The sequence below is a fragment of the Sordaria macrospora genome, chromosome 1 (genome assembly GCF_033870435.1).
Source record: "Sordaria macrospora chromosome 1, complete sequence".
NCBI classification, from domain to species: domain Eukaryota; kingdom Fungi; phylum Ascomycota; class Sordariomycetes; order Sordariales; family Sordariaceae; genus Sordaria; species Sordaria macrospora.
The window spans coordinates 2,190,823-2,203,624 of record NC_089371.1 but is presented as its reverse complement, the minus strand read 5'-3'; the positions used below and the strand labels follow the sequence as shown (position 1 = coordinate 2,203,624).

General features: G+C 53.9%; 3 protein-coding genes across 3 annotated transcripts; 1 reads left to right on the top strand and 2 right to left on the bottom strand.

The window, feature by feature from the left end:
• Positions 1-16: 16 nt before the first annotated feature.
• On the bottom strand, positions 17-1,868 carry SMAC4_06823 (mitochondrial 37S ribosomal protein mS45). Its single transcript, XM_003348999.2, has 2 exons — positions 1,272-1,868; positions 17-1,003 (listed from the first exon to the last, which is right to left on the bottom strand). Exons 1-2 carry the CDS (start codon positions 1,776-1,778, stop codon positions 464-466), a joined length of 1,047 nt encoding a protein of 348 aa, XP_003349047.1. The 5' UTR covers positions 1,779-1,868; the 3' UTR covers positions 17-463.
• Positions 1,869-2,055: 187 nt separating this feature from the next.
• Positions 2,056-6,406, bottom strand: SMAC4_06822 (uncharacterized protein; the record flags this gene model as incomplete). The annotated part of the gene is made up of 3 exons (XM_024655332.2): positions 2,056-3,301; positions 3,383-4,077; positions 4,141-6,406. The coding sequence occupies 3 exons, from the start codon at positions 6,404-6,406 to the stop codon at positions 2,996-2,998; spliced, it is 3,267 nt and encodes a 1,088-aa protein (XP_024511232.1). The 3' UTR covers positions 2,056-2,995.
• A 2,387-nt stretch (positions 6,407-8,793) lies between these two features.
• Positions 8,794-12,476, top strand: SMAC4_06821 (uncharacterized protein). The gene has a single exon (XM_003348997.2). The coding sequence runs from the start codon at positions 9,052-9,054 to the stop codon at positions 11,740-11,742; it is 2,691 nt and encodes an 896-aa protein (XP_003349045.1). The 5' UTR covers positions 8,794-9,051; the 3' UTR covers positions 11,743-12,476.
• Positions 12,477-12,802: the final 326 nt, after the last annotated feature.

Sequence of the window (12,802 nt, the reverse complement as noted above, 5' to 3'; positions counted from 1 at the left end):
AAGTCGTTGTCCACATGACTGACTGATTATTTAAAAAAGAAAAAGCAAAAAGCAAAAAGCAACTGGCTGGCTTGGTATAATGATACAATAAATAAAGGTCCACCACTCTGCTAAAGAACGTCGAGTGGCGGCCTTGTGACAGCAATAAGTTTACATGGGAATGAAACACATTAGCACAACAGACAAGAATGACGACCAGTGGACGCTGTGTTTCTCCACCTCAGAAAGTGTCTGTCTTTGTGTGTGCGTGGTGCGTGTCGAACAACCCTCATCATCGACGTTCCCATCATTCGTTTCAGTTCTCAACGCCCCCGCAGACTAATTCTCGTTCGTTTCATTCATCATACATCACATAGACTCACTGAAGAGCTGGAGTGATATGCCACCATAGATAGGCTGCTGTGAATGAACGGGCAACGAAACATCCCTCACCACCTTCACCCATAATCCAAACCAAGAGATCTTACTCCACCTTGGTAGGGATCTTGATCTGGGACCGCTTGCGGTCATGGAAGGGCACACCGTACCTCCAACCAATAGCGTTGCGGTCCCTGCCGTCGTGGCCAACATTCTCGGCGTTGTACTCCTGGAAACGGAACTCGAACCGGTTCGTCTTGACGCGCGTAATGGAGTCCTCGATCGCCTTGAGACGCCTAGCCTCGCGCTCGGCAATCTTGGCCTCGCTCGCCGCCGTCGCTTCGAGGAACTTCTTGTTCGCGTCCTGGAGGGGAACCCGGTTCAACAAATCCTTCTGGAACTCGATGAGCTCGGGAACGCGCAGCTTCTTGTCTACGGGCAGGATGTGGTCACCGAACGCCTTGGCGGCATCCTCGCGCGTGAAATCGCGCGACTCGGAGACGGGCACGAACAGCTGCTGAGTAGTGTAACTGTGCACGTACACGTCGTTGATGGACTCGTGGGGCTTCTGGTTGGGGCCGCCCAGGACGGTCTGGGGAAGCATGTTCATCACGGCGCGAGCGTAGGGGCGGGCCAGGGGCTTGTACTATATGGTTCGGACCGGGTTAGCCGAATGTGTCTTTCGCGAAAGAGAAATGTTTGAATAACGGTGGATGAGATTGCTTCGTTCAGTTGAAAAAGGCTTTGTAACCATGAGGTATGTCTTCAAGACTAATCGAATTTTCTTGTAGTTCATCATATGAAGCAAGTCGCCGTCGTCGCCGCCGCCGCCGGCTGGCCGGGTAGCCGGGGGAGACGGAGACAGGACGGGGTGTGTGATATCCTAACAAGGAGGGGAGGGATGATGAGCTTACCTCCCTGATCCAGCGCTTCTCGATCTCCTTCAACCTGATCACGGCCGCGACCCTGCGCACGTCGACGTTGTACTTGGCGGATACGGCCTTGATGGGCAGACCCTTCTCCATGACATCCTTGTAGATGATCTCACGGGAGCCCTCGGAGAGGACGGGCTGACTCTTGAAGTACTTGTTGGCCGGGAAGGGCAGAGCGTTACCGTCATTGTCAATGCCGCCGAGGAGATTCGGCCCTTTCCTGGTGTGTTCCTTGAATGCGCTTCCCCTCTTATTCAACCAGGTGAACAACCTCTGGCGACGGATGGACTGGCCTTGCGCCGGCGCGGTCGTGGAGAACGCCGAGCATTGCTGCTGATGTGTTGTTGGTTGGGAGGAGGACTGAGGAAGGCTAGATGAGCACGCGGAGGCCCATGTCGACCTGGAAGCTGTACACCTGCTGCTGCTACCGCTGCAGGCGCTGCTCTGAAGGAGGAGAGAGGAGGGAGCGTTGGGTATCCGTGGTGGCATATTGGAAAATGTGTGGGAGGTGAGGAGGGTTGGGTGGGAGGAAAAGAGGTTTGTTGTCCCCAGTGAGGGAAAGCGGGAAATTTTTCGGCAAAGGTGGGTTCAATTGCGCTAGACTCGTCCCATTCGGTCAATGGAAAGCTCCGGTCGAGCCTGGCCCACCCTGCCCCTCCTCTAAGCTTGACCAGCCAACGGGCCGGCGCAATCCTCGGTTGCTCTGCGGGTCTTGCGCGATTCATGCTCACTCGGTTCCTTAGGGTTAGGGTTGCCGCCACGCGTGTCCCTCGGCCAGCTGTCTCGAGCATCAGCATTAACATCAGATACGGCTTCATCCACTCCGGCAACGAGAGCATGTAGATACGTACATGTTGGGAGCTTTTGAATCTTTGCAGATAAACTAGAAACAATGTCTGTATTTGGTGTCAATGATATATCCACACTGCAGATCCTTCGCTAAAACTCGAGTTTATATCTTTGCTCCCACTTGTTGTCTTCCATGTTCGACCATCTTGATCCCTCTCTGCTCCAATCCTAAGCAAGGCAGGCAAACAGCTGCTGACTGATGAGGTGCTTTGAAATATCTAATCGGCGTGCATACTTCTTCTCTTGTTCATCTCGCCACTATAGCAAAGTAAATAACGGTGTGCTGTGTCCCAATGAGAGGTCCATGGTAGAAGATGTGAAAAGAAATATAGCCAAAAACAGTCAGCGCTACCACCGACAACCTAATCCTCTGCGACGCCTCGTATGCATGTTTCGTGTACTTCACGCTACCTTCCGATTTTGAAAAACAATGGCGAACAAAACAGGAAAATATGAGGAGATGTGGACCAGGTTATTGTCCGAATTCGTCTGTTGAGTTGGGCTTCCATTTCCTCGCTTATTTCTGCCTCCCACCATCGCACCTTACCCAAGAACCGATGGTCCAAATGGTCTGGCCTCCAGTCCCTGGAAATAGGTGAACCGATCTGAAAACGAATATTTCCGTCATATTACATCGTTGCGTAACCAGCCACTGATAAAGCCAGGATGCTCCTCATCGTCCTTTCTGTGATCAAAGTCGTCGTTCGTTCCCATCAAAAATTCCATCTAATAAAACTGAACAATAACCCAGAAGAGAAAATAAGATACCGCCAGGTGAAGGGTATATGATACAACCAACCGAAGCCAAAAAAAATGTGTATAGTGATGAACGCCAGTCAGAGTCAGCGTCGGGCATCTCACTTATCGTCGCTCGAGGGCTGATTCGTCTGGGTGGTATGTGGCACCTCTAAAGGCGGCGCCGCTTGTGCTGTGAGGTGTGGGCTTGTGACAAGCTCCTTTTGCGCAGTCGGTTTCCTCTTCGGTCTGGCAACGGCTTTCTTAAGACCTGTTCCGCTGCCGTCCTTAGACGCGACGGCATCCTTTTTGTCCTCGCCATTGCCGGACCCGAAATCTTTCCATTTTCTCCAACCGTCAAAGTCGATAAGGGCTTGCATGCAGCCCCATTCCATGACTTTACGTTCCAGCCAAATGTAGGTGATGGGCTAGAGAAAGCCTCTAGTCAGTAACTGTTTCACACCTTACACAGGGGAGCAAAAATCAAACGTGCACGAGTGTAAGCTTACCTTGGTCAAGAAATCATTGCAACCCGCCGCCAAGGCCTCATGTCTATCACTCTGCAGCGAACTCGCCGTAAGTGCCACGATGATGACGGGACTCTTGAAAAGCTCAATATTCTCAAGTTTGTCCTCCTCCGGCATTACGTCGGGATCGCCACCAGAATTTTCGCCATTGTTTCCTCCATTGTTGCTGTTGGAAAACACACCGATCGAGTTCATGCGTTCGAGCCTTCGGATCTCCCTAGTCGCTTCCAGGCCACTCATGATGGGCAGCTGGATATCCATCAACACTAAGTGGAACCCTCCCTTGCGCCACTTATTGACAGCTTCACGTCCGTTCATAGCGGTCTGCCACCGGACCTTGAGTCGCTTGACGAAAGCCTCAAGGAGTTTAAGGTTAATGATATTGTCTTCTACGATCAAGACGTTAATTGGCGGAACGGCGCTACTGAGCATCCCTGCTGGTAAGGGCGTATGGTCGGGAGTGGCTTTCTTTTTCTTTGGTCTTATTGCCATTGATGTCGTAGGCCGAGGGGAAGCCACTCTGGCTGGGGGAGTAGTGACTGGGTGCTGTGTCGGGATAGCCGGGACCGACTCTTGCACAGCAGCTGGCGGAGTAGGCAAGGGTGGTGCTGGAGGAACATGAGGCGCATGCGAAGCAGACGCCGGGGGGACGGAGACGGCACCGGTCGTGGATTGTTCTGACGAGGCAACGGAATGAGTCCTTGATCGCTGAACCTTGGAAAGAGAGGATTGCTGCATACCATGATTTGCCGAAGCCACCGGAATCGGGGCGGCGTGACCTGTGGCTCCAATTACGTTAAGAATCGTGGGCGACGATGTATGCTGCCTGCCCAGGCGAGGGCGGTCTGGTCGTTCGCGGTACTGGCGGGGCCGTGTCCCTCCGGGAGAGGGGACTTGGGGTATGTGTCCTGTTCCCAAAACAGATATGGTATGAGGATGTGACTGCGTCGTGCCATTAACAGGTGCAGTCATGACAGGGCCTCCTCTGTCGGAGGGTATATGGGCAAGAGCTCCAGGGCCAAAATAATCGGTACCTCCTTCCGACGGTCTGAGTGTCTCTTCATAGTACGTGGGCAAGCCGTGAGGTGCATGCGGAGGGCCGGCCCTAGGTGATTCCTTTGGTGTGCGACGGGGCGGAATGTCAATGACGAGAGCTTCATCCACTGTCTGGCCTCCGGGGAAGTATGCATCCAAGGTCCGGGCCATTGGCTCTTCTGGCCCCAACACACGCTCCTGTCTTTGCGACTCCCTGGGGGCTATCCGCAGGGTCAAGTCGGGGGAGTCGAACTGGCGGCCTAGGGAGTTGGCATATTTCCTGAGGATCATGTCCCGCACGTCATCGACCAAGTCCTCTTCATTGATAGTGACGAGGGTTGCGGAGCTACCCGGCCGCTTGACCCAGATCTTTCGCGTCACCATGGCGGCGCTTATAGGAAGGAGGTTATCGTTGGTGTTGGCACCGGTGTCGAGTTCATCGGTCTGGTTCGCGTCGAGGAGCGTCCGAATGAGAGTCGTCTGGCGACTGGGCAAAAGACTCTGACGTCTCGGTGGGACCGAGGGCCGCGTGGGAACGGTCGACGATGGGCGCGTGGTGGTAGGGCTACCCGGGGTGGCAGTGGGGTTTGTAGACGGCGGATTGGAATTAAGATTGGCAGGAGTCGAGGTCGAAAAGGGGAAGGTCGCGTTTGAGGGAGTTTCTGCGCTTGGGCTAAGGGGTACGGTACCAGCCGGCGAAAGAGGCGCGACCGAGTTGAACGTAACAATGGACGGCGATGGAGCGGCAGGTGTCGCGAGTGGTGCAGGCGTCGGAGGCTGGGAGGACGACAAATTTACAGCCGGGTCAATCAGGCAGATCCTGCGCACAATATCGGAAACGGCGGTGGTGGGAGTGGCAGATTGAGTCGCGGTGCCAGCGAGCGGCTGATGATGGGAATTTTCAATGGGATTCGGATTTGTGTTTGTTGGAGTGGTGGCATCAGGCGAGGCGGCATCAATTGTTAATGTGGGAAGTAGTGTGGATGTTGTCGGAGGCGGTAGAGGTTCGTCACCGGCAGCGGTATGCGCAAGGTCATCATCCTCGTGGATACTGGCAAGGCTGGAAACTCTTGCGCTGCTAATTGAGACCCGCCGCAGATCGCTAGCGGATGTCCAGTCGGAGCCTGCACCAGGGGCAGTGCGATTCGTTACAGAGCTTGCAGGTGGCTGGCCGCTGGGAGCTTTAGCGTCGGTTGCATTGGTTGCAGCACCTGCCGCGGCAGCATTGTCGGCAGCATTCTGGGCGCTTTTCGCGTGTGAGCTTCCTGTGTCGCAATTGCTGTCATTGTCAGTGCCACGGGTGCTGCCGCTGTCAATGTGCCCGGACCCAGAGGCAGCTCCAGCACCAGCACCAGCACCCGCAGGCGCCTGGGCAAAGACGTCGAGATCCGCATCTTCGCCCTTGTCGCCGCCGCCTCTGTTGAGACCGTCGCCATTGGTGTCGTTGGTGTTCGATTCGTGCTGTTTCAGTCTGCTTTCTTCTCCCTGCTCCCCGGTTGTTGTAGCACTTGGTGTCTCGGGCGTGTGCTGGGCGTCGTCAACGCTCTGGATGCTCTGTGCAGGTTGTTTCGGAGAGGCGGCTTGTCGCGATCCTGTCCTTGCGCTGTGGCTCGCCCCGGTCAAGAGAGCCAAGAACCCCGATGCCCTTTCCTTGTGTTCCCCGGGCGCAGCGTTTGCGGCTCCAACTCCCGCTCCCGTTCCCGACCCGCCAGCAGCTTCTCCTCCGCCTCCTACCCGCTTCGGCTCCCGGCCTCCTCTTCCGTCAGCGCCGGAGATGGTATTAGCAGATACCGATGATGTCGGCCGCACGCTCTCCAATGCAAGGTTCTTGTCGCTTTTGGCGTCGTCGTTGGGGCTGTTGATGCTGCCATGGTTGCCGGTGCCGCTGTAGCTCTTGCTGGATGTGAGCAAGGGGATGCCAGAATTCCTCCTGGAAAGCCTGGCTCGCAGCTTGGACTTGAGATCAACCATTCCGCCGTGCAGACGCGTGTGTGAGAGTGCAGAGACCCAACGCACTGCTGCAGTCCGTCGAGGCCGCCGAGCCGCAGCAACGCCGTGGGTTTGTAGTGAGGCCGTGGTTTCGAAAGTTGGCTGTTCCAACTGGACAGCACAGCACGGCTCCGCACGCAAAAGTCGGTAAGACTGGAGCGAGGGAACGACTGAAAAAAGGGGAAGGAGAAAGAGGCGGAGAAGGGGAGGAACGAACAGACGGCGTATAATATGCTGCTGTTCAAACCTGGCGGACGACTGCCGTGGAGGTGCCCTTGTGCCCAACTCTGGATCTGATTCAACAGGCTGCTAAGCAAGACTAGGTAAGCTGCAAGGTGTGAAGCAGATGCGGAGAGAATGCAAGTAGCTAGAGGTAGGTGCTTCTGTAGGGACGCAGTAGGTTCCAGCCAAGTCGATACGGGGCGCGAATAGATAGGATAGAATTGGAACTCGATCCTGTACGGATCTGTACGTGGTAACCCTTTTCAAGACCCAAAGGCCCGCCCGTCCAGTAGCTCTAGCTCGTGGAAGCTCAAGGTCGCAGTCGGCATCCGGGGGTCTGCTGTTGGTCTCGCTCGAATCGATAAGGAGTGGAAATGCTTGGCAACAGTTCGATCGTCGTGGAATCCCCAGATCCACTGGCAGCAAAGCCGGTTGTGTGTTGAAGACGGAGGAACTAGTTGAGTGCCGGGGGACAGGTAACGGTCTGCTGCTGTTCATGTCCAGCCCGTCTAGGCTTCGTGCATTTCTTTTTCCTACGGCGGGGGGGTTTGGCAAATGGCACTAATAGTCGGTACCTAATAATAATACTGTGACCGTTGGAGTTGGACCCATGCCGGCCTAGGTTGACATGCTTGGAATCCGGACAACCAGGCGTGCCAGGGTGGAAGTTGCGTTAGGTTACGACTTGCAACGGACATGGAAGGTGAGTGAAATAGGAGATGTTAGTAGTCAGTAATAGGCTGTAGTGGCTGGTAGCATACCTACCTTACCTATCTCCTCATGTCTCGTCCTCGGTCTGTTGTCTGACGCACCAACGAAAGGCCATGAAATGACAGCAGAAATGGAGGATGCATTGAACATATGCAGTGGAAATGCACGTTATGGCGCGGTCTAGGCTAGCTACAGGCAAGATGTGCATCCGCGCAGCATCCCAACCGCCATGCCATCCGTCGCCGTCCGCTCTTCATTCGCTGGAGGTCTGAAACCTGAGCAGCTGCAGCCATGGTCGTGATCTGGCATAAAACCTGAACAGCAGCGGACAATCGGAGTGCGAGCATGAGATAACTCCGCCTATGAAGACTTGATATCCCGAACGACCCCCTCAGCTGCTCAGGTAGTCACGGCATCGTCGCGGCAGACTCGACTTGGGGAAGTACAAAAGCCCAGCCTTGCCGTCACGACGTCGGCGTCTGTCATACCCGCCGTGGGCCGCTGATAGGCAATGGAAATAATGCGAAGAAAGAGCCGCGTGTTGATTTCCGTGGTTGGCATGTTTCTTCTGTCCGCATCGGATTCTTCGATGTTCTTCCTCAGATGCGGCCAACCGGAGCATGTACCCATCTCGGGTTGTTGCCCGATTTCACCACAAATTGGCTGATGGTTCGGTTCGAATGTCTCATTTCCCCACCCACCGGGCCTCTCTGCGCGCCCGGCCATAGGGCCAAGACGGCCTCAACCGGTGACGGCAGGTGTTTATTGGATCCACTTTGACACGGAACGGCCGGGGACTACCGAAATTCGAGGAGCGAGGGAGCGTTGCAGATTTCGGTAGACTGTAGACTGCAAAATTGGCCTCGGCCCCTCTCATTCTTATTACCTTCTCCTGGAGCCACACCGCAGGTTTGGTAAGTACAGGGGGGAAGTTGACACGACTGATACCGATGAAATTCTAACTCAATACGTGCTTTTTGTGGTGTTCTTTGGTGGAAGACGGTTGTTCCATTTGTTGTCTTTTCTTCTTCAACCAAGCCAGTAGAGCTGGGACGGTGATCAGCATGAAAAGAAACAACACAGAATCGCATGTCTCGTTCTGGCATGGATGGTTGTGGGCAACGACCCGTATCCACTAGCCCACCTGATTCAGCCCTGTTTGCAGAGGGGAGTGCAAGGAACCAGATGACAACGTCCCGTCCTGCAACACGGGATGATGGATAGAGCACAGATGCACGTGCCAAAGCTGGACCGCAACAGCTCTTTGAGTTGTGTCCAGTTTGATTTTGGTTCTTCTGAATGCCTTCAAGGAGGCCTGTTCGCATTGATGTGAACCATTTCAATGAAATTGCACAAAGAAGGAATACTCATCGCTGCCTCGGAACCCCACCCGGACTCCCGGCGCGCCTTCCTTGTTGGGAAACGTTGGGCCTGCGAGTTCTGCCACTCTTCACCACACCACCATTGCTCCCAATTACCCCACACTCTCCCCTCACAACACCAATATTTTGTTTGTTGATGTGGGTTCCCTTTTTTTTCTGGCCTCATACAGTTCGACCGTCTTCTTCATGCGTTGAGATTACGTTTGTCTTCGGCCACTCACCTTGTGGCCTTACTGTCTTTCATCCAGGCGTCGTTTCATAGCAAAGCATCACCGCCTACATAAAAGGGCATCACGGTCGCCAGTCGTCACCATGGCTCCCAAACCGCCTCCCACACATCCTCCCCCGCCTGGCACAGCCTCTGTACCTTTCAGCCTGTCTACTCTCAACGAGTATAACTCATTGGGACAAGCATCGTCAATCGTATCGTTCCAAAACATCACATTCCAACAACCCTACCAGAAGTACTCCACGGAAGAACTCAGACTTGCCGATTATCAGGCAGGCAGAAGATTTACTGAACCTCTCAGTGGTGCTGGAGTTGCCAGTCCAACTGCTTCTGCATCAAGCAATTTCGGGGCCACTAACGGTACGGCTGCTGTCTCGAAACCGAAGGAGACTATTGCAAGCATCTTTGGAAGCAACAGCTCTGATGGTGGTGGTTTATTTGGGAACAACAACAACAACCCACCCAGTCTCTTTAGCAACACCAGCGTCACCAAGCCTGGCCCAACTGATAGTGTCAAGTTCAACAGCATTCCTAGTAGCAGCTCCGGAAGCACCGGTTCTGGTGGTGTCGGTTTATTTGGGAGCATGACATTCTCGTCCAGTGTCTTCGCCAACACCAGGTTCGCCAACACTGCAGCAGCCACTACCGTCAAGGCCACCAACTCTACCAGGAACCTCTTTGGAAGTAACACGGCTCAGGCCCTGTCTTTGCAGCCCTCCAAGCCTATCCCTTCCTCGAATACTTCCACTCCTGCGACGAATCTGTTTTCCTTCACTCCCTTCACTTTTCCCAAGATGGTGACTCCTCAACAGAGCGCTTCTCCCACGTTGTCAGACGCCAGTACCACCGCGGCTAAGCAACAGCTGAATTCCCAACCAGCCCCCATCATCTTCTCTGGCACTGTCACGCCAAACAGGGACCTCCGTTCAGCATCCGCGGCCAGATGTGAATCCAAGAGCATCAGCACAGAGCAGGAAAGCAGTACTAATGAGGAAAGCGATGCCACCAGCGATTGCGAATCGACAACTGAACACGAAGACCCTATCCCGACGGCTCACCTGCGTCTCCTCGAGCGTCGCTTGGACTTGGATGAGCTCAATGAGATTTCGACCACCCCGCTTTTCACAGAGCCAGTCCGCAAGTACGCGAACAGAATTGCCAAAACCGCCCATGGTCAGGAACCGTTTACCCAATACGGTCTGCTTGGAGGAGATATTGGCTCTCTTGAATCAGGGGAGCCAGCCAACCCGGATCCGCGCGTATTCTGGAATATCGCAGCGCCCTCGAGCTTTTTCATTTGTGGCAGCCAAGGCTCCGGCAAGAGCCATACGCTCTCCTGCCTGCTAGAGAACGCAATGGCTCCATGCGAGGCAAACGTCCTTCCTCATCCGCTGACTGGAATTGTGTTTCATTACGACACTTTTATATCTGACGCCGGTGGATCCCCCTGCGAAGTGGCCTGGTTGTCCTCCAATCCCAAGATCAAAGTGCGCGTATTATGCCCGCCGACAAACATCCGGACGATGCGCAAATTGTACGGCAAATTCCCCCACATTGTCATTGAGGAGCTTCGCCTTAACGAGGCCTCTCTTGACACCAAGCGTATGCTTGACCTGATGGCAGTCAGCTCTGGTACCTCTATGCCGCTCTACCTCCATGTGCTCAACCGTGTCCTGCGTGATTTGCGCATTAAGCAGCAAGAAAATGGCGGCTCCTTTGACTATGCCGCCTTCAAACGGAACATGTTTTCTCAAGAGCTTACAGATCAACAGCTCGCTCCATTAAAGCAGCGCCTGGATACTCTGGAAAGCTTCATGGTTGAGCAACAGGCCAAGGCGTACGTACAAGGCGGTCAAGCAAACCCCAAGACATCGACCAAAGCAACTAGAGGCAACGACTGGACCCCTCGTGCTGGTACGCTTACCATCGTCGACCTTTCTTGCCCCTGCGTGACCTCAGAGATGGCCTGTTCATTGTTCAACATCTGCTTGTCTCTATTTCTTGAACAGGACCCCAACAGCATTGGGCGTATCATTGCGCTTGATGAAGCTCACAAATACATGAGCTCGGACACTGGATCGGCTGAGTGTCGCACCTTGACGGACCGTCTCCTTGAAACGATCCGCCTTCAACGGCATCTGGGAGCTCGCGTCATTATCTCGACCCAGGAGCCTACAATTTCTCCCAAGCTCCTTGACCTATGCAGCGTTACAATTGTGCATCGGTTTACCAGTCCCGACTGGTTGAGGGCTCTGTCCAAGCACTTGGCGGGTGTGAGCAAGGGCGGGAGGATGTTGGAAAAGGCTTTGGCGATGAACCAAAACGGGGCTGGTGATGAGGGCATCGAGAATGTTGGTGTCAATGCATTGTCCTTGGGCTACAGCGACCCTGCCATGGAACTTTTCTCCAAGATCGTGGCTCTCAGAGTTGGCGAGGCGCTGGTATTTGCACCGAGCGCAATCATGGGTGTGCAGAAGGCCAGTCCTCGACCTCCCTCCACATCGACACCTACACCCAAGCCTGATGCTGGATCTGTTGAAGGTTTACAATCTCAGCTGGAGCGCATTGATTTGAGTCCGCAATCGGCTAGCGACAAGCAAAATCAGGAGGCCGTAACATCCGCCACCGCTACCTCGACTGGAGCCGAGAAACCCGCCTCTTCCACTTCGACGACGACATCTGCGACAGTCAAGAGGCTGGCCCACGGCGTGCTCAAAGTGCGTATCCGTAACAGAACTACTGCCGATGGAGGCCGGAGTATTATGGCCGCCTAGTTTTTGGACGAGTTTCACATGTCGATGTCTGTCTGCGTTGGGCATTGCGAATGTTTGTTTTATTTTCTTTGGGCCGGTCAGTTCGTTTTCCTTTCTCCTTGCTTTTTCTTCCCTGTTTGATATCCCCTTGTTTTTTGTCTGGGCTGTTCTTGGAGCAGTTGCTATTTCCAAGGGACGTTGGCTACACCGCAGTGTTAGTACGACCTCTCCTTGGGAGTGGCATAGCTCTCTGGGGGTTGATTTTCCCTTGTTGTGGGAAACGTCAGCCCTAAATGTGAGCTGAAAACAGGTCTCGGAAGAGTAAATCGTCGGGATCGACAGGTTGAAACCCCTTGACAAAAAGTAGTCTCGGATGGGTAAACTGGCCCAGCGGCCAGGCAAACCTCCTTGACATGAATTAGCGTCTTTCGAGCAGTAAGTTGGCCACGGATGTCAACCGACCCTCGGGCGCACGAATGCAGCTTTGTATCAGTAAGTAGCTTTCGTGGCTACCTGAACGTACGAGCAAAGAATTGGGTTCATGGAGGCTGGTTTATCCGCTCCTGAATCACAGATGGAACCACAGATGGCCCTCTGGTATCAGGGCAATGACACTTTACGAAGTACCGTTTTCACACAGTCGGCATGCCTTCACTGGATCTTGTCGTTGTTTTCATGTTTCATGATCATGAGTCTACGGTTAGCATATTGGCGTTTATGGGCATTCTATGTTCTGCACTTATGCATGATGATACCCCGCAGCGTTGTTAGATCACGGCGTTCTACGGACTTGACGGTGGAATTCGAGAAGTCGGGTGGAAAAGAGAACGAGATGGCTAGGCTTTGACTTGGTGGACTTGAACTCTCAGTACGACTTCTTTCTTGACCGCCGAACTTGAAGAGATTAGTTTGTGCTTTCTCTGTCAGGTTACCTTGATGGTGATGAGTTTTATGGTGGTGTGTTTGGAAATTTCTTTTTAAAAGAAAAGCGGAATGGAGCGGCGAAGAGCTGTCAGCACGGATGGCTCCGTGTTTGAGAAGTGTACGATCCTCCGGTTGTTCGCGGATATTGATGGAACGG

What these genes read in the sequence shown, in the direction of transcription:
- SMAC4_06821 (XM_003348997.2), top strand. Translation starts at nt 9,052, where the DNA reads ATGGCTCCCAAACCGCCTCCCACACATCCTCCCCCGCCTGGCACAGCC.
- SMAC4_06823 (XM_003348999.2), bottom strand. Translation starts at nt 1,778, where the DNA reads ATGCCACCACGGATACCCAACGCTCCCTCCTCTCTCCTCCTTCAGAGC. An exon ending in AGAAGCGCTGGATCAGGGAG is followed by an intron (nt 1,004 to 1,271) that starts GTAAGCTCATCA and finishes CGAACCATATAG; the next exon opens with TACAAGCCCCTGGCCCGCCC.